We start from the raw sequence: 26,193 nt of genomic DNA on the forward strand, positions 1-26,193 counted from the left end.
TGAAGTTAGTAAATAATGATATTTTTGCACTGCTAAAATAGCTTATTCTAGCAATAACAGAGCATTTGTTATTATGTTTAACAGGGGGACATATGGACCTGATGTGCAAGGATATAAATGTTGTGTCCAACATTGCGGGGTGAGGCAGCATGGTCTTCTCCATTCTCCTGTTCTTCATCCTCAAACTCAGTCTCTCCCTGCTGGTAGGCCATTTTCATCACCTCCACCTAGTATATGAACACAAACACTTGCAGTTACTTATTGTTTGACTATGTGACCTAGAAGCAGAAGAAAACTGACAAAATACAGCCTCAGCAAATTAGTATATTTGGAATACACTAGGATAAACAACACAAGGTAACTACAAACATGTATGACTTTTTCTTCGACAAAACACAAAGGTGAATGATTGATGACAGAATGTTAAGGTGCGCTATCCCTTTACAATCCTTACCAGTTCTTTCGGTCTCATGTTGTACAGGATTCTTTCAGCGTTCTCGCTGTCGTGGCGACTCTCCATGATGGCCAGCAGCAGCTTAGATGCATTATTCTGAAGGAAAAATACAAATTATGTTATATAAAATGAACATACTACACACCTCCTTATGCGGATCTTAGAATCACTAAAGCAACATGTGGTAGGCGGGCGTGGTTCAGGGAGAGGCGGGAGAAGAACGGTGAGAAAGCAGATCAATGACATATTAAAAACACCTGTTCCTCATTGCAGTGATGGGTGAGGAGACGGTTATAAGCCGGACAAAGAAGACGGGAAAGAGATCGGCTGAAAAACGGAGCAGCATGCGAACATGCACCTCGAGTGGAATTGTCAAATAAAGATTCTAAGTTTCCCAGCCACGCAGACCCCGCCTCCTTCCTTCCTCTTGTAGGAACCTTGTTACATTGGTGCCGAAACCCGGGAGGAAAAGGAGCCAGACGCCGCCAGCATGCAGTCCGCACCAGCCACGCCCTTTGCGGACATAATCAACTCACTTGCCGGTCTTCACCAGGAGCACCATCATGCATTGTTGGGCCTCAGAGATCGGGCCGTTAGAGCGATCTAACCGTCAGCCCCGGGGGTCCATACACTGGAGCGGCTCTCAATGGAGAATTTGTTACAGGCAAAGGACAGACAAAGCCGACAGTATAACAGGGGCACCAGGCTACGTAAATTTGCACTGGGAGAGAAAGTGCTTGTATTACTCCCAACGTCCAGTTCGAAGTTACTCGCCAAGTGGCAAGGGCCCTTCGAGGTCACAAGGTGAATTGGACATCTCAATTATGAGGGAGTTTGATTGGACAGGAGCGGAACACATCAAATTTACCACCTCAACCTCCTCAAAAAATGGAGTGAGGTGAACACTGTGATGCTGGCGACGACAGTGAGTAGAGGAGATGATCTGAGATGAGGCAAACCTGATAGTCTTAGTTCCTAAAACCGACGTCTTAATACGATTCTGCGTGGACTACCGACAGGTGAATGCTGTGTCGAAATTAGACGCCTATCCAATGCGACGAATTGACAAGTTACTTGATAGACGAGGTACAGCACCATTGAGAAATCACCATTGGGCCATCCTCACCCTCCGCTATTATCTCCTGGGGTGCCAATTCACGCTTTGTTTGATCCACGCGCCCCTGCAGTGGCTCCACCGCATGAAGGATACCAACGCGCAGATCACTTGCTAGTATCTCGCATTGCAACCCTTCAAGTTTCAGGTGATCCACAGGTGGCGGTGGCAGACTTTCTCTCCAGGAGGGGGGGAGGAGGCTGCAGGCCGGATAGTTCCCCGGCCTGAGTCGGGGTATGTGGCACTTTCAATCGCCCATTGAAAGTACTGAAGAAGTTGAGTTATTTATGTTACGCTGCAAAGGCACCTCGAGTGGAATCGTCAAATAAAGATTCTAAGTTTCCCAGCCACGCAGACCCTACTTTCTTCCTTCCTCTTGTATGAACTATGTTACACAACAACTGTCACAGTTACCCAAAATGCACTGCAATGCTTGAACAAAATAAAACCAACAAATCGAATCAAAATGTTAAACAAATATATTTAGTATAATAATTACATGGACTTTATTTTTTTTATATAATTAGAATAAGATTAGAATAACCGGACATGTGTGTGGTCTATATGTGACTTTTCAATGTCATATCTAATGTTACAATGGAGAAGCTTCATTGATACAATCGCATTTTGTCTTGTTATTGGAGAGAGGAAAAAGTAATTAACCTTTAGTTCCAGAACCAGGTCCATTCGTTTTCTGCCCAGGGGGTTAATATCATTCAAAATCAAGGCAATAATGATGTCTATGCCATTTGACTCATGGGTGGCGATGCAATTCTGCACAGTGACACACAAACACAGTAACATTCAATCATCATTCAATGAGTTTTATGACTTGCAATGCATGCAAAACAGAAAAAATTGGTATTATGAGATTGTAATCACAATGTGACATGTCACTGTGGCGAGCAGGGTCCAGGTCTGGTCTTCTCTCGCCCTTCCCTGTTGTCGCTCCTCTCTTTTGCTTGTTATCACTCACGTCACCGGCCTCGTGCCGTCCCCTCACAGCTCTCGTCGCGCCCTGCTCGCCACAGTCACATTCAGTTGTGTTACGTACCTGGTTATCATGACAGGGTCCTTGACAGTATTCCGTGAGACTCTCTACAGTTTGATTAATAAGGGCCACATTGTGCTGGTTGATATAGAGACCTAACAGCCCAAGACCTCCTGTTGTGCTGCCACAGATACAGTCCAGAAACTGCAATGTCTCACACACCAGGTTATAGTTGTTCTTATTGTTCTGACAACGAAGGAAATTCTGCCAGGAAGAAAACGTTCGGGGTAGACATATTACGTTTGGGGTAGTGATAGTACACACAACAGACAGAATGTTAGTGATTGACAACCTCAGTCATCATTCCCTTTCATTTCATTTTTTTTTTCTATAAATAAAAGTGAATGGTGACAAAAATTTCCCAGTGTAGTGTATAAAAAACAGGAATTTCTCCAAATTTGGAACACAAATTGTGAATATATAATGACAGAATTATATTTTTGGCGTAAACTGTGCCTGTAAGTTGCAGCTTATATTTATACAAGACCCACCTGCAGGTCTCGGTTGTGGTTCTCACACAGTAGCTGTAAGAAGCGCAGGATTGGTTGCATGATGAGAATGACAGGGCTCATCTCCCCCTGCTCGGTTCCTTTATCTCCGCCCCCTTTATCTCCATCAGCAGTGGCGAAAGCCTCTTCAGGATCAGCATCTCGCCGATATGAACTAAAGGCCTTTTTAGTCACAGCAGATGCCTCCAAGAGCTGCTCACAGGCATCATCCGTCACCATGATACCTGAATCTTTTCCTGAAGAGGATAAAGATTCGAGTTGTACCGTACAGACAGGTTTTTATAATAATTATATATTACAATTACACAAGTTCATAACATCATGTGGGTCAATGATGAATGCTATCCCAGTATTTATGTATAAATAATATGATTCGATTTTTGCATTTTAATTGAGGGGTATTATGGTTACACCACTTGACATTTGTAAAGCAAACTAAATTTGATGTAGCCTAAGCCACGACCCCCTGCTATACTGCTACATACAGTACATACTTGGTGTGTGTATATTTACTTTAAAATAGCGAACAAAAATGAATACGAAGATCGCACACTAAGAACTTTGCACATGAGAATAGTTTATTTTTCTTCATCTTAAACATTCTTGTTTGTCATTGACCCACATGACTGTTATAGATTATAGACAACTATCATAAGCCGGACCTCTTCGGCGTTGTGGGGTATCTTTGTCTAGAGCATTGTCATCACGACGTTTGTTGCCAAGATCACTCGTGTTGACTGTGACTGTGGCTTTGATCTCCATCTGAGCAGCTTTCATTCGATCATAAAAAACTCGAAAAAACTTTTCAGAATTTTTGTCTTCTGTTAAACGCTTGAAGAAGGAATGCTGCAATGACATAGAATAACTTCAATGTTTATGAATAATAAAGCACAATTTGGAGATTTTTCTGATCATTTATAATCTACCATCAAATATGAACATTTTAACATGAATGAATCAATGAGGCATTTATATAGCGCTTTATTGTGTATTGCTGTACATCCAAAGCACTTTACAATCCTGTAATGGGGGGTCTCTGTACATTTAATATCCCAATGTAGTCAGATTTTTTATTTATTCAATTTTGGCACCTTCATTCTGAGTGACTGACCTGTATGGTGGTGTTCCCTCCCTCCAGCAGTGCAATGGCCAATAGGATGCTCTCGTGAAAGACACGGTCACTGGTTGTATTCATAATGAGATCGATGACCAGGTCAGATGCCCCCTCACGGTCCAGATGACACTGCACCTCCATCAATGACATCTCAGCCCTGCTCAAACCCCCTAAAGTCATAAAAACAGATGTTAAGTTACACACATGACATCAGGAGGAAAATTAGGAAAGTGAACATACCAGGCTGGTTCTTGATTGGTCCTACAGGGGTCAGGGCGGGGTTACAGAAGGAAGTCAGACTCTCCCTCCGCCCACCACTTTTGAAGCCATAGTAACGATTGACAAGCAGCTGCCGCAGCGCTTCCCCCTGTGATGATTGTGAGATTGTTTAGCGCGTCTCTTTATTTCGAAACAATATTAAATCCTATTCATCAAGGCAGAGTTGTAGAGATACTTTGGAGACATTCCTGCAATTACCTTTTTTTGTGTGTCCCAGAAGAAAGAGTCGGACAGCGGTTTTAAATGACACAAGGGTGAATACATTTCAGAATATTTTGGTGGGGTAAGCGTTACATTTAATATTAAATTGTACTGCACAGGGTAAAACTACTGATCTATGTACATTATCTACTATCCATCTGTACTGTCAAAGATCAGATGCTTCTCACTGAGAAATGTTTATCTTTCAGAAAATGTACGGGACATTGTTATTTTGTGCTCATGAGCATGCATTCGTACATGCTTGTGCAGAAAACCAAGATGGCAAATGAGAGGAGCATCATTTGAGATATGTGTGATGTTAGCGAAGTGGAATCAGAGTGACCTACCCTCCTCCGTTCTTCCAGCTGTTTGGGTGGCAGACTGTCATCCACCGCCTGAGTGAGTGAGCAGAGTGGACAACAGAACACTAACTCAAAGTTAGTAAAGAGTCATCATGCAGCAATCTCACACACTATACAAACAGCAAGCTCATAACTTCAGTGATGAATTACATTGATTTTAATTGTTACAGTTTTTAATGGCATGCGTGCATTACTCAGTGCAAGCAGATTATAATTTATTAAAATGAATAAGAAATGATAAGATAAGAACAACAGAAATGGCAGTGGGCAAACTACATACAGAATAGCCTTTTGTTCACGTTACATCCTGGACACTGATCATTTGCATCTTGTTACTGCTACTACACTACCAGTCAAAGGTTAAAGATAATGTCCTTATTCTTTATTTTGGGTTTTTCCACTTTTGAAAACAACAGTGAAGTCATAAAACTATGAAATAATATAAATGAAATTCGGGTTTCTACAGTGGTAAAAAATAACTAAATAAATCTAAAGTTTGTTATATTTTAACACGGCCAAAATAATTTTGGATTTGTAAATTAATTTGTCAAGATGGCCCTTACGTACTAATTCAATCTTTGTAAGTAAACATTTAAACAGAATAGAAATAATTATATTACATATAGCAATATGATTCTTTCTGATTCTGATATCCACACTTCGAGTGTTGCCTTACTAAAGCACAACATTCTTTAATTCTGCAATACCCCTAAAATTAAAATCCTTACCACATAACTTAACAAATGTGTAATTGGAACAAATGTTTTACTGAGGCGCTCAAGGATGAAAAAATAAAGGAAATAGAAATGGAGAAGAGCAATGAACAAGGGATAAATGGGATGAATGACAAAAAGAGGACAACCTCCGTGACATCCATCTCATCATCAAATCCCATGAGCTGAAAAAGAGGAGTGAAGGGGTGGGGTTAATAACAGCCAACACTTATCAAATGAAGCCAGTGAGCATTCGTGACATCAGTGTTAACAGAAAGCTCAACTCAACTGAAAAACATGCTTTTGTGGACTTAGTATATCGCTTAGCCCCTCCCCTCAAACACAGATGAGCCAATGGCAGGTGAGTATCAGTTGCACGGGGACCGGAACTCGGACAACTTGAAGTTTCAGCACCATATAGAAGCATTGTAAAATCCAAAGCTCTCAACGTTTTTACGGCGTTTATGCTACAAAAATGATAAAACGATGTGCTGGGGTACTTGTAACACTGATTCCAGGTATCCCGAGAGGATTGGGAATGGAAATTACTTTAATCTATTTGCTAAACCTAAACAAGACACAAAAATGTCGGCGCAGTTACCTGGTTCAACCCCAATCCCAAATGAAACGATTCTCATACTTCCATTGATTTACAATTTTCATGTGCTCAAGTAGAACTTTAATGTCATAATGTGCTTCAGCAAGGTATCGCTGGCTAAAAACGGTAAAGATAGCAAGTCCATGCTAAAATTCAACCCTAAATAGCTAACTGTTCTCACGTCATGTTCATTGCAGGTCAGAAACACATAAACGAAGGTCTACATGTCAGTGCCTCTCCATATTAAAGTGGTTAAATGTGAAATGAATTGAAACTCACCCTGCGGTACATGAACAGTGTTGTAATTTGCGATCATGACGACCGGCTTCTCCCACTTGCATTAGATTAATTGGGAAACGAGAGTTTACAGATCACAGTTTTCTACCATATTTAAAATCATGTATAATGTCAAAAGTCCCCCACGATATATTTAAGTCCCACTAGAATGCTCCCAAACGAGAGTGTGTGCAAATGTGTGGAAAAACCTTTGAGACAAGGCTTTCACACTGACAGCTCTCACTGTAAGACATTAGCGAACTCTGTGTGTTTGACCGTGTTAGCAACAGTATCTAAGGGGGGCGGGGCTTAGCGATAGGTCAATTACAATGAAGATCACACATGCAGACACAGCAGAAGACCGTTTGTGTACTGTATGACTAATGCCACAACAAATACAGCAAGATTTTAGATGCTGTCCACAGATTTCTAAACATACTACATCACATCTGACTGCCTCACTTATTAAAATATCACTGTGTTGTTATAGAGACAGAGATGCTATAGTTTTATCGTGGTTGTAAATACCTTCTCCCCGTATCCTCTGTCTTTGGTCATCATCTCTCTCAGTGTCTGAAGGACTTTGATACAAAGCCTTTCTTCATTCTCCTCCAGTAGTTGCTTGGTGTGTTTTATCAACCTGTGCAGAGAAGTGTGTGCTGAATAATAATTCAAATAGAAAATGGGATGCACGTGTGAGACATAACTGTAATGGATCATTGCTGAAGTTAATTGTCTAGACAACGTTTTTGTCTTTGTTGCACAAATTGAACAAATGAAGGAAAACGGTACATACAGTAACAGACTTGTAGAAAGAAATCATGTAAAAAGTGCCAATATAATATTCTATATAGTAGTAATAAAGTAAAGTATTAAAAATATTAAGGGTATTCTTCGTACTTGCAGATAAATCCTCCGCTCTCACACTTGCGATGAGCTTCAGTGTGCTCTGGGAACAGCAGTTCTGGACGATGAAGAACATCCACCAGTACAGACAGCTCAGCCTGAACCAGAGGCCTCAACCGTTCCTCCAGAGCAGACACAATATCCTACAGCACACATGCACGAATACACAAACACAGACCCACACAAAGTCATTGATGTAAAAGGGTTAAGAACAAGTTACAAATCTGATACACAGGAAAACTTGAGTTATTGACAAGACAACACATCAAGCAACTGCACCTCGATATTATTCTTTTTTAAATGCACTCCCTCGCTCACCTGAAGTCTTTCGATGATGTTGCGGTAGTCTCTGGAGGTGGTCAGGACAGAATCTCTTTGTGAAGCGTTGCGGACTGACTGTCTCCAACTGAGGGCTGTTTTTTGCACTATGTTGTTGGACTTCATGAACAGATTATTCACCTGACAGTCCAGATCCACTGGAATGGCTATTGCCCTACCCTTAGCTATCCAGCACAAGAAAAAACAAACACACAGAGAGAGACATGGACATTTAATAGATGGTATATCTAAAGCAAACAAACAAGATTGACATCGCCTTAGTGCATCATTGTTTTAAGGTTTCTCGCAGCCGTTGCCCACATTCTCAAAACCGTTTATTCACAAAAAAAATGTGTTTGGCAATTCGGAAAAACTCTAATAATACTACTTGTTATTCATTGTCCAAATTTGATATTGACTTTCTTAGTAGTGACGTACTGACCAGCATCGGCTCAGCCATTAGCGTGAGTTTGAAGCAAAGCATACCCACCTATTCACAATAATAATAACCACTTTCATGTGATCGTAATCTCTATAAACAGCTAATTAAATTCACGCTTATTATCTGCAGACTGTAGATCTTGCTGGAGGAATCTTACCCACGTCACTCAGCACTTTGATGCAGGCCTCCACGTTTCCCTTCTGACTCGGGAGCAGCCAGTTGCAGTGATACACACGAAACACTCCCTGCAGCAGCTGCACAAACACAGGCTGCCGAGTCTGAGAGAGAGAGAGAGAGAGAGAGAGAGAGAGATCTCACACAGACACTCCGTGATGCTATAGAGCTGTGCTGACAGGTATTGTGGGTCACCTGCAAGCTTGTGCTCTGGTCTGAGAACGGTGAGCTGAAGAAGGTTGTGACAATGCTCATGATGGTTTCCGTTACGTAGCGCTCCAAAACCGTGTCTGCGTGCTTACGGTCACTCGTGCTATTGCAAACCTGCAGGAAATGGAAGGGGCTGTTATCGTCAATAAGATCATAAATGTGTATTACGAAAAAACTTCTTATTTCTTACTCTGCAGATGTCCACCAGGAAATCGTCAAAGAGTTTCCACATGTGATTGCTGGTGTAGATTTCCTTCATTTCAACCTCTGTATCCACATAACAGTGGTTCAGGAAGTTCACATAGGCCACCTTCACCTGAGGACACACAGAGACACATGCACCACTATGAAGTGACATCCGGACTACTCTTCAAAGTTATGGGAAAAATATGATGAGCTAATACAACACATTCACAATGAATTGAATACACCCAAACACTGATTTTCATGGCCTGCACATAAACACACACCTCAGGAATGCAGTCCTCATGTGTGACAACACGTACAATATCATCAAGGGGGAGCAGTGAGTTACACTTGATCTCCGTGTAGACGTTTTTTCCTTCAGTGCAAACAGCCAGCAGCTCCACTAAGTGGATATGATACCTGCAAGATTCAGATTTTCACACACACATATACAGCTCACTCGCACATAGAGTTATGACTTTGACATGGTACAGTACACAGTATGTAAAAACTTTGTAAAAACATGATGTAAACCAGCACACGCTATCTATAAGGGTTTAAAGATATATTGTGTTATGACATGATATATAATGATACAAAAATATAAAACATCAATTTTAGAGAATCTTGTCGGTTGAACTACAAATATTTCAATGTTTTTTTCAGTCTTAGGGTATATATTCAATCTTCCTTTATATTTTTATATTCAAGCCTACTTAATTTTGATTAATTAACATACACAAGGTTCAAACAAGACCTCAATGTCGTCAATTGATTTTTGTTAAAAATATAGCAATACAATCGTTCTTTCAGAGTGACTACATGTCACTACCTGTCAAAACTTGACAGCCAATCAAAATCCATTCTAAAGGGCTCCTTTTTTTCAAAATGTAAAACAGCAGCGCAGAATATAAAACACAAAACCTTACCACCCGTTGGTGAGGACACTTTGGTTATCGATTATAGTTATATGGTTATCGTTACAGTTATCTTTCTTGATGTAATATGACGTTTAAAGGACATTTCCTGCAAATATACAATAACAATAAGCACTACCTGTAGCTGGTAAAAAAGCATAACAAAGAAATGAAGAAAGTTCTTAAAGAAAGTAATGAAAAAAAAGATAAAGTAAAATACAGGAGGCACAACACAAAAACATCTGCATACCTGAGCGCACTGTTTTCATCAAGCCGTTCCCTCTCAAGACGCATCATTTGAACCAATGACTGAAAAGACGCTCGATCATTATAGAACACTAGCACATCCTCACCTGCGGTCACCAGCTGCACACATACACACAAACATTTCACTGATAAAACAGCTGTCTTGTCAAATACGCAATACTTAAGGTCAAAGTGTAAGAATCTGTCACTGGTCCACAGACCTCAGCCATGACAATGTCTTGGCATTTCTTGATGAATTTGTTTTCAGCCTTCACGATGGTCTGCAGGAACTTGAGGTAGTGGACGCTGCGGCCATGCGTCTCAATGCAGTGCACAAAGTGCTGCACCACGCGTTCATTAATCTCACTGCACAGCTGGAAATTATTCATGAAGATATGTTGCATTGTGACTGCCTCCAGAATCTATAAACAGAGAAAAGAGGCGGTTTGAAAAAGGATGTCGTTTTTAGATTTATAGATTAGATTAGATTCAACTTTATTTTCACAACACATATACAAGTACAGTGTAACGAAATGTAGTTGTTCTAACCAGAAGTGCAATTACCAAGTGCAGGATATACAGTGTATAAATACAGAATACAATATTAGGAAAATATTATACAGTGGGCATGGACTATGAAAATATGATAGTAGGTATGTACTATGAACAATATATACAGATGTCTATATTCAATGAACATTAATGTACAGGTGGCTATGAACAGATAATAGTAAGCTGAGTTGCTTTTTACTCCTAAAATGCAGAGGTGAATATGGTGTTTGTGTTTTGGTGTGTGTAGTGCCGTCTTACCCCGGGGTTGAGAAACAGGTTAATGTGTTTGTGTAGCAGTGCTTGGTTTTGTTGGTTTCCGGCACAGAAGTTCTGCAGGAACTGATGGGCTAAAGTCATTATCTCCTGCATCTGAACATCTTCCCCCTTTTAATTTACACAAACACATACAATGCATACCTTTAAGTGGCCTTGCATAAACAATCACATACAAACATATACAAACCTTAGAAATTACTTATGTTAGTAACTACGATTATATTTACTACACCTTACCCCAACCAAACCCTTACAATGCAGGTTTGTCTTTACTAAACACATAGTAAAGCACTGAGGTACAAAATAATATTAGAAACAATGTTATTAATAAAAACCCATTATTAAATGTTGCAATGTAAGAAACAGATTAACATGTCTTTTTCTAGGGCCTGCAGACAACATTTCTGTCAAAAACTACTCAACCTTATCCATACCCATAGCCTAAATAACCCCCTAAATAACCGGGGACAATAAGAGGATGAGAAGAATACTAGTCAAGCCCCTTACTCAGTCCTCACCCTAAATCTGACCCTAAAGCTATATATTTAGTAAAATACTATTACAAAACCTCACACGCACCTTCTCGTAAGGGATCTGCAGAAGTTCCAGAACGACACTGTGAGCCCCCATGTTTCTAAGAAGCCGCTGCTGTTGTTTCTTGTTCTTCTTTCCCGAGATTCCCTCCAAGACACACAGTTTACTGAGCCTCAGCAAGATCTACACACAAACCCACACACACACATTTAACACTCAAATACGCTTCATAGAAATTAGCTTGTCAAAACTCTATGAAATACAAACACACTCCACCTCCTTCACAACTCTGTAGTTTGTGCTGCTGGTGCTCTCTGCTTTGGGTTTGGAAAATCTACTGGAGTTCTTCTCACCCTGTTAAAGCAAACAAGTTTATTTACAGATCATCACGATTCGTTTAGTTAAATATGGTTCCTTAAGGAGCATGTCCTGACCTTGTGGTGAGCTTCATTGGTGACGTCCCCTGCGTCCAGACCTGAATCTGAGCCCTGTCTTTTATACACCCACAGCTCTGATTTCTCTACTATAGACCTCAGCTGGTCCAGATCTGACTTGATCTGCTTATAGTTCTCCACATCCTGACTTGTCACCAACAGTTGAACCTGAGCACATTAAACAGGACGTTTTTTAAACATTATTACCCAACCTCATAAATCATGACTAGACATTAATCTACACTGCCATTAAAAAGTTTACAGAAAGGTTTCTCATGATCTTAAAAATCTTTTGATCAGAATGTTTTTGTTTAGATGTTTGAAATGACATTTGTAGATAAAAATATAATTGTGCCAGCATATTCGTTTGTTTCATTAGAAAACTTGTATTAAAAATTAAATAGATGATTAAGGAGGAAATAATAAAATAATAAAGAACATATATTTGCGTTATTTCATCGCTTTAATGGGTTAAGTGTTGTTATAAAACCCGGAAAATGATTAAAGATTATTTATTAAGTGTCTCTAAGGTTTAGAATGGTAGTTAACTCTAAAATATAAATATAAAATAAAGTAAACTATAAAATATGGTAGTTAGTACAGTACACCTCATGGTAAACCTTTGATCATCATCACACGCCAATGAAATGTATCTTATCTAATAAACATCATGTTATAGATGGTTTCATTAGATGCATGTGCGTGGACAGCAGTTCATTTCTGGTCTTGTGTTTGTTTATCGGTCTGGCTAGTGTCTTACAATCTAACCAATTATAGTTAATTTAGGATGTCAATATTAATTTATATTATTATTTTCTAGTAAAATTGTATTAAATGAATACATTTTGTTGTGTTAATTTGAGAGCAACGGTTCTTCTCGGTTTCTCATGCTTGTTTTCTGAAATAATCTACAGGCACTATATTATTTGTGAATGTATAACAGACGATAAGGGCAGTCCATGAATGCACGCATATCCAGTAACATTTGTTTATGTTGTTGCTTTGAAACCATCTATAATCAGATCATGATTGTTATTTAAAAAACTGTATAGCAGACTGTGCTTGCTTATGATAGAATAGCACAAAGGTATAAATACCTGCTTGAAGGCCTGTAAGACCTCCTGGCGTTGGCTGAAGTGTCGGAACAGGAGATGTAGAGCTCGTGACACCAGCGGTGGATAATCGTGCATGGTGAGGTGAAGCAGGACTCTCAAAAACGTACGGCCACCGTGATCATCAAGATCTAATGGAGTGTTCTCCTCACTACATTTACAAACACAAGTAAACATGTACACACATACACCAACATCAGACGTCCAGTACTTCACGTAATGTTCTTACCTTCCTCCAAAAATTCCTTCTGCCTGCTCCTCGATATGCTCAAAGTCCAGCGCCCCTAACAGAGACAGCGGTCATTCGCACAACGCTGTACATGGGTTGATGTATAAAGTATAGAAAATACTGTATGTTGCCCCTCACATTACCTTGAACACTGGCAGGAGAGTCTTGGTTTATACATGGCTCTGTTTGAGATGTGCTCTCATCAAACTCTGTCTTAAAGATGCACAACAGGCAGGAAATCCTGTAGTCCAGGCGTACATTCAAAATAAACTACATACAGGACAAGAGACAAAATATTAGTGTAAAATAGCAAACAGAACATGAACTACTCAAAAACTTACTAAAAGAATACTACAGTATATACACTGTATACAAGTTATAGTATATTTTAACACCTGCAGGATTTCGATGATCTTGAGTTTGGTGTCCATCACCAGTATGTCTTGTTTCTGAGGTTCAGTTTGGCTCTTAGCTTCACCTCTGCCAGGAGGGTTGTGAGGTGTAGCTGGAAGAAATCCTCCGCCTCTCAACACCACCTGAGTCATCAGCTCTCCCACTCCATGGATAGATCTCATCACATTACTCCCTACAGATGCATAAAAAAGTTTAAAAGAAGATCACAATGAGTTGGTTTCGAACTTGGATTCAGACCTTTGCCAGGTTCTCTGTCCAGCTTGATGGTAAATGGAGTGCTGATATGGACACAGTCCAGGATGGCTAGAAGGATTTTTGTCAACCTCAGCAAATCACTGAAGTTATAGAAACCAAAATAAATCAGGTTTCTTGCCAGATTTACCACCTATAGCACAGATAGAAAAAGATATGTCATAAAATGACTGCAAAAATAATATTACTATTCTGAATTTTGTACTGTTTTTTTAATACCACAAATGTAGAAATACATATCAAATAAATACTGAATAAACACAAAAAATATATAAAATAAAACAAAACAGATTCATAAAAAAACATTCTCATTCTAATTTTTTTATTTTAAAACTTAACAATATTTTATTTACTTCACAATTTTGTTTTAAGAATAAACATCATGTGATTGTTTTAGATTTTTTTAAAGTAAAAATTATATGCAATTTTGTTTCTTGGGTAAATTTACAGAAAACAAGATGAAATATTGAATCAACTACATTAATAAATTATTGATTGTTGGCAGTGTAAAGCCAGATGGACAATGTGAAATTCTGGATGTCTAAAACAAATGTGGAGAATTCTAGATCCTAGGCAAAAATCTGTATTCTTTGATCGTTGGTTTGAGATGTTTGCCAGCAGTCGATAAAAGCCCACTGCGATCAAGTTTTGGCAGTTTTGATACAGTGTGTCTTTAACTACAACATCCTATAGTGTAAATTAAAATGAAAAAGTCCTCTTGTGTGTGCTATTTCTTTTATGAGTCATCAATGACAACTAAGATCCTGCAGTGTTACATGGATTTGAGCTGGGATCATATTTTCACAGTGAGACAATCGTAAAAGGCCTATTACAAATCTCAGAGTGTAGAACATGATTGAATTGACGTACCTCAAAAGTAAGCTTGTTTTTCTCTTTGTCTAAGAACGGGAAACTCTGGCAGACAACATCCCGCAGATAATTCTCCACAAACTCCATCGTCTGAGAGAATCGTTCCTTTACCTCATCACGTGACGTCGCGTTATTATCATAACTGGTGAAATACAGAAATCCATTTGACTAAAGAACATGTAACTGGTAAATTAGCTTAATGAAGCCTTTGAAGCGAATCACTTACTCGTCAATGGCAATTTGTGAAGGGATTTCAGACCACAGTCGAGCATATTTGACAGGCGTCACCTGCTCCTGAGGATCCCGGTCTACATGCATGTGCAACATCAAGCGGCAAAAAGATGCCCTGAGGTCAAAGGGCAAATCCTCGTCTGACATGCAGCGCAGGATTAAATCCACATCCAGCTGTGCTGAAATCTTGTTGATGGCCAAATACTGTCGATCCAGACACATCCGAGCAAATAAATTGAGTTGATACCTGACAGAGAAACATTACGTTTATTCTTGTTTATAATGTCAGATATTATTTGTCATATTTCTACATGCACACTTCCGTGCACTGTTTTTTTATTATTCAAAGCCATAAATTATTTTTGTAATGAAAATACAATATGTAGGCACAATAATATTTTCATCAACATAACTTATTAAACATTGAGCTATATGCCTCCAGATCAAAGATTTTTAAGATATCTGAAATAATTTCAGTCAAGTCACCCTCAACTTGGTGGAGTAACTGTAATGTGTGTGTGTACCTGTAATAATTGATAACTTCCTGGTCTTCTTTATGTCCATCTTTGGCATCTTGTGCGAGTTCTCGAATACTCTTGCTCTTCACCTCTCCTCTGCTGTCTTTCCAGAACAACCAAACCTCCTCTTCATCTTCCTCCTCTTCTTCAGCGTTCTCTCCGAGCACTGCCCCTGCCACTTCAAACCGTGACAGCACAAGCCTGACAAACAAAAACGTTCCCATTCCTTTTATTACAGGGGCTTGAACTAACAACATCTGAAATCTCACATTCAATGGTATAATCTAGTTCATTAGAGGACATAATATAAATGAATAAAAACCTTTTACGAACTGTTTATTCTGAATCAAGTGTTTAAAATGTTAGTACTATACACAATAAATGTGCAAAGAATAACAGGAAATGGGGGTGTACTTGGTGTCAATGAGGATGTCTGCATTGGTTTGATCCAGAACAGCATTACAGATGAGCTCTTGCGTAACAGGGATGGACTTATTCATGGACACACAAAGATCAGATAAGTAGTCCAGAAATCTAGAGCAAAGAAAACTTGATCAGTCCTTCATTCAAAGAACAAAACACAAAAGATGCTGAATACTTTACTGTAAGAATGTAGTCTTATTGATCAACCTAGAAAATGCCTAAAGACAGTTTTTTGGATGCCCACACCTGTTCAGGAGTTAACTTCCGGTCTGTATTTGGCTAATATATAACAATTTATTTACATTTATATTTAAATTAATATTTGATTGTATATTAATTGCATTAAATTACTTTAAAACTACTTAACAGCTATTGACTCTCCCAGAAGTTATTTTGGGCCATGTAACATTTGTTTATGTTGTTTACACAAATACTAAACTCCATTTACGTTTATTAGAACTGTGTCTGTTTATCTACACTGCAGAAAATGACATTCTTAGTAAGCATTTTTTTGTTGTTTTATAGTACAAATATCTAAACATTCTTAACCCTAAACCTATATCTATATTCACACGGCCTCGGCTTGATACGGTTGTTCTGAAGGTTTGTAAAAACATTTTTTATCAATCTGGTATTTGTGGTCAATATGAAGTCCTGGTACTATAGCACATGCAATGTAGAAAAGACATGCGCACACACACACATTTGTATGAGGTTTACAAGGACTCTCCATAGAGGAAATTATTGGTATACCATACAAACTGTATATTCTATTCCCTTACACTGCCCCTTAACCTTACAATCACAGAAAACTTTGGGCTTTTATTTCTTTTTAAAATATCATCAGATAGTATGGTTTTTTTGCACACATATACGTTATCATCAAACACATTTCTCCTAGTAAACCATGTATACAAGCACAAACACATCCACACACACCTCCACAGGGGCCAGGGAGATCTTCAGCAGCACAAGTTAAAATTTCCAAATGCATCAGAAACTAAAAACATTTGACTATTTGAAAGAATATTTATTTTTAATCTCTTTTCTAACGTTTATTTATACATAAATTCACAAAATCTATCACAGAAGTTGTGATACGAGCAGTTTGCCACATCCAGTAAAATGAATGGCTCTCTATGGCCCTCCACTGGTCAAAACAATTTGTTTTATTACTGTAATCCTTTAAGGTTCATCTCTAATCAGCAGATGGCAGAATTCTTCACCTTAGACCTATATCAATATCCAGATTTTTGTTTTATTAAATTTGGATTATCATTTAAGGATTTTTAAAAAAAAACACTTCATATTGCACATTCAAGCTTATGGTATAGTTGAAGAATTTTGTGTTTAATAGGTACAAAAGTACTTCATATCTCCCAAAACACAGCATTAATGTATAGATGAGAAGTAAACGTATATATTATTTGTATTATTAAAAATGTATTTATTTTTTACAAATACCTCATCAGTTGTTGGGGTCTATTGGATCCCAAATACCAGTAGTGTAAACAGGACTATATGAGGGTTAAATCAGGATTTTCTTGACCAGAGAATATATTTAGTCTTGTTTTATGAAATAAAATATGAGAATTTGTAAAATGCAATAAGGCTGCCAATGGTGTGACAAAAATGAACTTAAATTAGGTACTTAAGAAAGAAGTCAAACTAAATTCAAGTCTATTTTTCTTTGTTTAAAACCTAAATTTCCCTAATTCTTATGTTTTCTTTTATAAAACAAGACTAAATATAATTTTCTTGTCAACTTCTCTTGTCAATAAGAATGTCATTTTTTGCTGTTTAGATTTTATTCTAATAAAAGTTTCTATGTATGTTTCAATGTTCTATTTCTGTACATTATTTGGTATCTATTGTAATAAAGCGCAAACACATGCTGTACACACAGACCTTGGCTCTCTGTTCTTGCGAACCAGGCTCACAAATGTGTCTATCTCAGCGGCTGTGATGTGCTTCTCCAGTAGCTTTCTGTTGTTGTGCAGCAGGGCTGTGATGGTGTCTTCAGCAAGCACATCATATCCGATCTGCTTCTGCATAAAGCGAAACTGCTTTGCTATATACTCCTATAAAAAAAGTGAAAGAGAAAGATGCTGTTTTCTTCTGTGATGCCTGCTATTCTTAAATCTCGGAATTAAATAGTCAAGCAGCGTATAATTCAGCCTCATGGGGTCATCATCACTGTATTTTGACGTCCATTTGTGTATTTAGTTTGCATTCAAATCTCATCGGGAATTTGTAACCTGATTTTTGCGATAGTCCTGCTGTGAATGACGCAGGACTCGGTAGCAAAGGCGACAGATGTGACGAAAGGGGGCGTGCCGTTGATCCGCAAGCTCATCCAATCGCAGCATAGGACCATCACCACTATCAGTGAAAGGGGCCTGCAACAGCTTGAATATCTAAGGAATCACAACAATGGATAAAATACAATATAAACGTTTTTATTGAGTTTTAAAACTAGAGTTTATTCATCTTAAATGAGCAAAATCATAGATGCCTGTTTAAGTATGTTCTGCTCTCTCATAAGTTTTTGTCGCTCTCTGTTGGGTTTGTTGACTGTGATCTCCAGCACATCTTGAGCACTGCTGGGAATGTCCACCACAAAATACACCAGATCCTCCAGCAACTTCGTCACTGACCTTTATTTGAAAAAGTGAAGAGAACACAGTGTGTTTGTGTATGAGTGGAAGCATGTATACATGAAAAGAGAAAAGATGGACGCAAGGAAAGTGAATGTAAAAACTGAAAAAAAAGAGTAATAATAGATGGACAGATGGATAACCTACCTCCTCTCATTCTGGGTGATGGTCCCCTTCTCAAGTTTAGCTGCTATGGAAGCTAACACTTTACTGGCATCATTGGCAAAATCCAGATCTCTGACCTCTGCTGGAGACACTGGCACTATAGCAAAGGCCTCTTTATCTTCTTTCAAAGGAGAAGTTCCTATCTGAGTCACAGATTGACAAGCTTCCATTAGTTCTTTAACCTCCAAACAATCACAGTCACACTAAGACCAAAACTCACTCTTAGCATGACTGGCTTCTCTTCGTCTTTGTCTATAGGTTGGTTGGTGCTGTGGACCCATGTATTGGTGCAGAGATGTCTGAGCCTCACGTATGAGTTTCTGATGAAATATAACTTGTTTAATACAAGTTATTTAAAAGATATCCCCCTCAAGTCGTTCCAAACCTGTTCACGTTTCGTTGTTCTGCAGTTCTGGGGCACTATTGGTTACCATAGTAGGAAAGAAAACTACTATGGTAGTCAATGGTGCCCTAGAACCAAACATTTTTTGAAATCTTCTTGTGTTCACATTAAATAAGAAAGTTTAAAACAACTGTAAATTATGACAGAATTAAAATTTTTGGGTAAACTTGCTGTACCTTGGCACAAGTGAGTCTCCCCCTCGCAGTGTGGTGGGGTCGAGCTCAAAGATGGATGAGATGTCATTGCCATCAGGAACAGACACCAATGTGTAGATGACCTTATCCTGCGGGTTACGTGCACGTGCACGTGCCCGCATCACTTCCAGCTCGGAGTCCAGCTGTGAGGGTGAAAGAGAAACAATCGATCAGTAGATAACATCACCCATTGCTTGGCTAGCTCATTCAAGATGAAATCATTTCAATGTTTGGGTTTAACTAATGTGTGATCAAACGAGAGCAGGTGAAGAAGTTGAGATGAAAGAGGAAATACACAGACACGCAATAGGCTACACAGTGATGACAGCATCCGAATCACTAATGATGCTTTGGCTGTTTTTGGTGATGTTTAAAAAGCATGCTATACATGAAAACTAAACTGAGTACGGTTGTTGGATTATTTTCATAATTAGTTTTACATCTTGTAATCATTTATTGTGCAGCCCTAACACACTTTCAAGCCCACACTCACAAAGGGACGGGACTCCAGGCATTCTTCCTCATAGTCTGGATTTACCTGATCACAATAAGTAAGAAAATGTGGTAAACGTCACAAATCATGTTCTTCGCCGTTGCTAACATCACGCTCTATGAATATAACTTTTCATTGATGTGCATGTGTGTTTATGTCAGTGCATGAAGTCAGTTTTGGGCGGCATGTCAGTCTAACCTCTGCAGCAAGGTAATGTCCGGTCGCCAGGTGCTTGAACCTGAAGAGGCTGTTCCAGTAGCCCGCCCCCCCTCTGCAGGGATCATGCTGAACAACCTGAAATACCCACACACATCTGATGAGGTTCCCAATGCGATAAATCACATGTTTGAATGATCAACCTCACGTTGCATAACAAACAAACACCTGGTATGCTTCACAAAATTATAAAACAGCAGTCCTGAACTCACCTCCACCTCCCAGAGTGCTTTGCTGCTTGTGGCAGAGGTGGCGGACTGCCGTCCGGTTGTGCGCAGGAAAACGTACTGTTTTTTTCTGTGTTCATCGCATGTCAGAAATTTCTCCTGCTCGGCATGGAACAGCCTCACCACGTCACCCTGATGATAAAAATACAGTTGTCTGGTTAAAGGTAGGGATGGGTCAGAATGGTCGACTAGTGTGAACACAAGAATGCATCCTTTATGAATTGCCCTATGTAACATTGTTTGATCAGGGACCAGTGGACATGACACTGCCTTAAAACACTGTAATTATAAAGGTATAAAAACAGAAACTCCTTTAACCAAAGATAACAGACTGCTGTTAGGTGGGAACAGTCACTACAACAATTAGACATTTCTTGTTGTGTATCATGTGTAAAACTTACACCTTTCAAGACAACCTCTTGGTTGTCACTCCATTTCATGAAGAGAACTATTTTCCAACTGGTGGTGCAGTTCACTGAATTTACCTGTTAAAGAACAGGCAGAAAGGAAATAGAGAGAGAGAGAGATAGGATGAAAGTATTATAGCAAGCAAGCCAAAACAGAAAACAACAAAAGTAATTTAAGTGAGGTAGGGGAGGTAACATCTCTGGTCATTTCAAAGGTGAGACTTTATTTATTTTATAATTTAATATAATGCTTATAATAACAATTATTATATTTTCATAAGAATTTGTGTGAACTATAAATATTATTTGGCATTTGTTAGGGGCTGTTCAATCCCATAATTCCTGGTTCTTTTACCAAATCGCCCCGTATACACTCAATATCCTCTACATTAGTTTAGTAATACAGTCCTCGTGAAGAAGCAAAAAAAACAAGTGAGCAAACTTAGACACGATTTATTCACAACTTTATGATGGATGGCTAGCGGTTAGCCGTGAGAGTGCATTGTACACTCATTATTGCGATGCATCATGGCATTGAATGCGTGCACTCAATAATTTACACTTTGACTTCGTACGCCACTAAAAATGTATGTCCCCTCAAATAGTGCATATTTGTGTATATTGGAGCATGGGGGTAAATTCTAAAACCCCTAATCCTACCCTAACCCATAACATCTGGAAGGCACTCTCAATTCCCAATTCCTTGGAAATGATTATTTTCTAAACCGTATTCGATGTGTCTCCCTTTTGCATTATAAAAGCATGCACTGAAACTGACGTACCCTCTAGATGTTTGTGTAGAACCTGATGATCCATTTTTATCCCAGCGTGATTTGATAATGTTTTAAAGATTTAACATGGTCGTTAACATATGCACATGAGCCTTAAATAGTAAAGAATCTTTTATAATGTACTTCTTCATGCTTCCATTATTCTGTATCCAGCCTTATTTAAGAGTTTCTTATTCAGATTTTCAGTGTGGCCCAGACACTGTTGGTGTACTAAATTATATGTTTTTAATTCACACATGAGTCACTTGAGTAGAGGCAGTGTGTGTGCTAAAATCACACATTATGGGATTAATAACTTGGAGACATGCTAACATAATATTAAGTGTACATGAATAAACAAACCTATATATATATATATATATACATCATCAGCATCATCAGTAATTAGTCACAAAAATACATCTAAATGGGATGGGGCCTTTTTCCAAAAATATTTAACGTGTGTAGTCTTCTAACCTCATTGCATCCTGGATTGTCTACGAGCTGATGGCTACTGGCATGAAGTGGTTGTCCAGCGTTGACAGGGTTTAACACAACCTTATCTCCAATGACCACCTTAAACACACCAGACATTGCACATCCTGGTTAGACATATATAAAGAACTCAATAGTTCTTTGTCAGTACAGTATAGACTCACATTGTCTTGCAATGTGTATTTACATTCACACCTGGAATCAGAAGTTGCAAGGAGGAACTGTATCATCCTACTGTATTTATCTATTCTGCCGGTGTCAGATGTACTCACATTGTCTCCGATGGAGCGGAGTTTGTAGAAGGGCTGGATGTAGAACCAGGAGCCTTCATTTCCAGCAGCATCCAGAGTCACACGCATGGCATTCTTCTCCAGGAGAGCCGGCAAACGCTTATTCACCGTTAGATACTTATTGCTCTTAATATGGAGGAGCTGCAGAGATCAACCACATACACAATTTTAATCCCATTGACGTAGATATGCTAAACACGCAACTTTGAAGTGTATATAACTGTTTTATGAATAATTAAGAATAATATAATAATATCTTTATAAAAAAATATTCCTAACGTGTTCATGTTTGCGAGAGGTTTACCTGGATGACATTGCCATACTGAATAACTGTTCCTAAAAGCTTTTTGTTCTCGGATTCATTTTGTTTCTTCTCTAAATCAGCAGCATGCTAAAAAAATCAAAATAAATATAAGAAAACAACATACAATGTAGTGTGGACAAAAGTATGTTGCCTCAATAACATGTTTGGGTGAATGGGGTGCTTCCCTTGCAAGAACAACTTAACATCCGTGATAAAAGTTTATCAGTTCTCTTTTACAGAAATAGACCAATTGTAAGATCTTTATCATGAATTGATGTGACCATTTTTAGTCTCCAGAAAGTCCAGTACAGCTTTAGAGAGGTATATAAATACTAAGTACTGAACTCTCTTGAGCTTTGAACTGTCAAACGCATTATTCAAGCTGTGGAGTAAATTTCAAATGGTGTCCTCCTCCGTGACACATATTATGGTTCAGATCCGCAGAGCATTCAGCAGAGTCAGTTGAATTTACAAGTACATCTTCTTGTCTTTGATTCATCAGTAATTCTTCTTTATTTTGTGTATATATAAGGGATTTTTGTGTCCAGCCTGACTGTCAACTCCTGGCTTCAACCAGTTTTATGTTGTCATCCACACACACACATAAACCTAACTCACATGAAGTTTGTTGAGCAGAACTGTCTCTGTGGTGCTGGTTCCACCAGGTTTGGCAGCTTTCCAGAACTGTTTCTGTGCCGAGTATCTGTTCATGGGACATAGTCTGAACAGACAGTCTAGAGAGAGAGAAACATACATTTCAACCAACCGCAAATAAACAGCACACAAGTATCTCTCATTACTCTTGCAGCTGAAAAAAAAAACGAGTGTTTTAGAACTACACAAGAATTTTGATGATGAGGATGACAAGATGAGCATTAATGGCAGCGAAATCAGAATGGAAATGAGTATGTGAACTTGTGTGTGTGGCAGCGTTTGTGGCACATGGGCCCACATAATTTGGGTAGAAGTAGAAAAAGTGGTCGTTTTTCATCACTGAACAAACATGCCATCGTAAAGAAAGACCTGACCCTGAAAATTGACACAATACACACAAAAAAAACAACTACAAACACAGATTTTTGACACTAGTGTGTGGTTTGTGTGTATATGTACATAATATTATCTCATTTCAGATCCTAAAAACAAATTTCGATTGAATTATGTAATGATTTGAATTAAAAGGCACCCAAATGTATAGACAACATACCACATACACACACAGACTCTACAAAACTGATCAGAAAAGAGCCAGAGAGAGAAAAGTAAAAATGCACTCCAGTCTTACCAAATAAGGAGAGAGGGGGAGTCAAGAGAGACAGAGAGAGAGAGAGAGAGAGAGAGAGAGAGAGAGAGAGGGGTTGGGTGAGTCTGTTTCTACTTTCTGGAGATTGTGATGATAAAACACCAAAAAGCTTTTGGGGTCAATGGAGGAATGTAAGACACACATAAACAGGTTCTCATCTGATCACCTGATGGATAGATCACGATGCATCGAGGTGCAGAATTGAGAGTGTTTCTTCGGATTATAAAGAATCTTGACTTTTACACTTTCTAAAGGGACAAAGGTGTCCTGGATAGATGTTAGGACGACAAGGTGGTTGCTCACTGGCGAAAGTCAAAAGAGCCTGGTTTATGGTAATTCACGTGTAACTCCTTAAAGGCATGGTATTCTTTCATCTGACCCTCTTTTCTAGATGATCTGACAAGCTCAGGGTTCAAAATACAAGCAACTGTGTCATTGATCCTTGCACAACTAGTAAAGATGCTATTTGTCTTTTTAATGTGCATTTAATGCAGAAATGATTAACAATATTTGGAAACCTTTATATAAACAAATATCAATGTTTCCCAGATTATACACAAAACAAAAATCACAAAATAATAGAAAAAGAACACGGACAATCACATGCGCCCATTTTGTTATGGAGTTTGTTTATATTTGAGGGAAATAGTACGCATTCCTCTCTAGTGGGGCGCTCTGAACATCAGACAGTCACCTTCTATTTATCACACAAACACACCAGACAGAATGAATTTATAGCAAAATCAAATTACAGTGATGAATGCACCTGATAGAGACAGTCAAAAATGCATTTATTTAAACATACATTTACTCCCAAATGAATCACTGCAATGTCGCTCCTAACCCATATGACCATTGTATTCCTTGGAATATTTTTCCAAGAGATATTTAAAAAACTTTGCTAAATGTTTATGTTGCTTTTTTCCAACAATGAAAGTCAATCTTTGTCAATCTTTAAAAAAAGCATTATTAGAGAATAAAAAAGGAATCTATATGACTTGTGCGCTATACATGTGACATATATTACATATATTACATCAATGCTGTTTGGTGTCAACAATGTGTCAAACCTCACATGACACATTTTGACATGTGGCTACAGTAGAAGGATAATCATAAATTATCAGTTGTGGCATATCATACTAGCAACGTTTACATTTAATTTCAGAAGACCTGTAAAAAGAAAGATATTTGGATGAATCCTTGTTATCCGAACAGTTCTTAGCCACCACTGACTACCATAGTAGGAGAAATGACAATTGTAGTCAAAAGTGCCCCAGAACGATTTGCTGCCCTACATTCTTCAAAATGTATTATTTTGTGAACAAAAACAGAACAAAAAAAATTCTTAAGTAATTTTTCCCACTATGGTAGTCAATGGGGTCCAATAGTTTGATCATAAGCATTCTTCCATATATATATATTTTTAGGTTCATCAGAACAAAGACATTTATACAGATTTGGAACAACTTGAGGTGAGAAAATGATGACAAAAAAAATATTTTGGAGTGAACGAAAGCTGCACTTGATGTATGAACACACACTTAAGCACACACACACTCTACTACTCTTGACTCATGACGTAACTTCTCAGTGTCACCGGCAGATGCATTCTGAGTGATGTAGGATGTTGGGGGCCAGTTAACCCCAACCACACACAACGATATGTATGAAGTTTGATCATTTTTCAAGTCTCCTAAGTGGATCTGTACTGGTAACAATTTCCGCAACCTCAACAGAAATGAGATCAGACTGTTCAATTATTTGTTTGATAGCAACAGCATCCAGCTTTGAAAATAAAATAATTTTAAGCTTGAGAAATGAGTAGTGACGGAATAAAGTGACTTTTCTCCAGGGTACATATGACCTTTGGCTCCAAAGTATTGCATAAGTAACTAAACTTCCTGTTTAAACTAAAAATAAACCACCGTAACACACACACACACACAGAATTCTCACCCCTGAACTTCTTGGGTGGGTTGTTCAGGTCCCCTGTGTCTGGCTGGACAACACATCGGTCATCAACCAATCTGATTGAAACAAACAAGAGTATTACTGCGTCTGCCTTCATGCATGCGTGTACTTTGCTTTGTGTGTGTCTTTGAGTGAGCAAATAATTTGTGCATTTGTATGTGTGCATCCAAATTTAGCCTTTTTGGCCAATAGCAGCAACTAACTGGACATAATCCAAATTCCACGACCAGACAGCCACAAACATAGAAACACACGCATACACATGGTTAAATTGCTGACAGCTGGGTAGAAGAATTACACTTGTATCTACACATCAAAGATTATGATTCAGCATCAGTTATTTTTGTCAAAAGTTAGTCAGCAGAAAACAGAACAAGGTA

General features: G+C 38.5%; 1 protein-coding gene across 1 annotated transcript in view; it reads right to left on the reverse strand.

The window, feature by feature from the left end:
- Window positions 1–26,193, reverse strand: part of itpr1a (inositol 1,4,5-trisphosphate receptor, type 1a) — a 33,573-nt gene that overhangs the window by 5,785 nt on the left and 1,595 nt on the right. The window contains 47 exon segments of the mRNA XM_079460767.1: window positions 99–227; window positions 455–550; window positions 2,232–2,342; window positions 2,623–2,823; window positions 3,111–3,364; window positions 3,791–3,974; window positions 4,240–4,412; window positions 4,483–4,609; window positions 5,070–5,117; window positions 5,947–5,982; window positions 7,200–7,311; window positions 7,572–7,720; window positions 7,896–8,080; window positions 8,495–8,615; window positions 8,707–8,835; window positions 8,912–9,037; window positions 9,192–9,327; window positions 10,075–10,190; window positions 10,292–10,492; window positions 10,881–11,006; window positions 11,478–11,615; window positions 11,709–11,786; window positions 11,867–12,034; window positions 12,964–13,129; window positions 13,208–13,262; window positions 13,351–13,477; window positions 13,603–13,796; window positions 13,799–14,006; window positions 14,744–14,885; window positions 14,970–15,221; window positions 15,499–15,693; window positions 15,907–16,026; window positions 17,824–17,996; window positions 18,174–18,332; window positions 18,431–18,572; window positions 18,720–18,880; window positions 18,958–19,057; window positions 19,317–19,477; window positions 19,828–19,872; window positions 20,026–20,121; window positions 20,256–20,402; window positions 20,672–20,755; window positions 21,925–22,023; window positions 22,215–22,373; window positions 22,537–22,623; window positions 23,155–23,270; window positions 25,799–25,869. Coding sequence (XP_079316893.1) covers window positions 99–227; window positions 455–550; window positions 2,232–2,342; window positions 2,623–2,823; window positions 3,111–3,364; window positions 3,791–3,974; window positions 4,240–4,412; window positions 4,483–4,609; window positions 5,070–5,117; window positions 5,947–5,982; window positions 7,200–7,311; window positions 7,572–7,720; window positions 7,896–8,080; window positions 8,495–8,615; window positions 8,707–8,835; window positions 8,912–9,037; window positions 9,192–9,327; window positions 10,075–10,190; window positions 10,292–10,492; window positions 10,881–11,006; window positions 11,478–11,615; window positions 11,709–11,786; window positions 11,867–12,034; window positions 12,964–13,129; window positions 13,208–13,262; window positions 13,351–13,477; window positions 13,603–13,796; window positions 13,799–14,006; window positions 14,744–14,885; window positions 14,970–15,221; window positions 15,499–15,693; window positions 15,907–16,026; window positions 17,824–17,996; window positions 18,174–18,332; window positions 18,431–18,572; window positions 18,720–18,880; window positions 18,958–19,057; window positions 19,317–19,477; window positions 19,828–19,872; window positions 20,026–20,121; window positions 20,256–20,402; window positions 20,672–20,755; window positions 21,925–22,023; window positions 22,215–22,373; window positions 22,537–22,623; window positions 23,155–23,270; window positions 25,799–25,869 — 6,403 coding nt within the window.

The sequence above is a fragment of the Barbatula barbatula genome, assembly GCF_947034865.1.
Source record: "Barbatula barbatula genome assembly, chromosome: 7".
Lineage (NCBI taxonomy): Eukaryota > Metazoa > Chordata > Actinopteri > Cypriniformes > Nemacheilidae > Barbatula > Barbatula barbatula.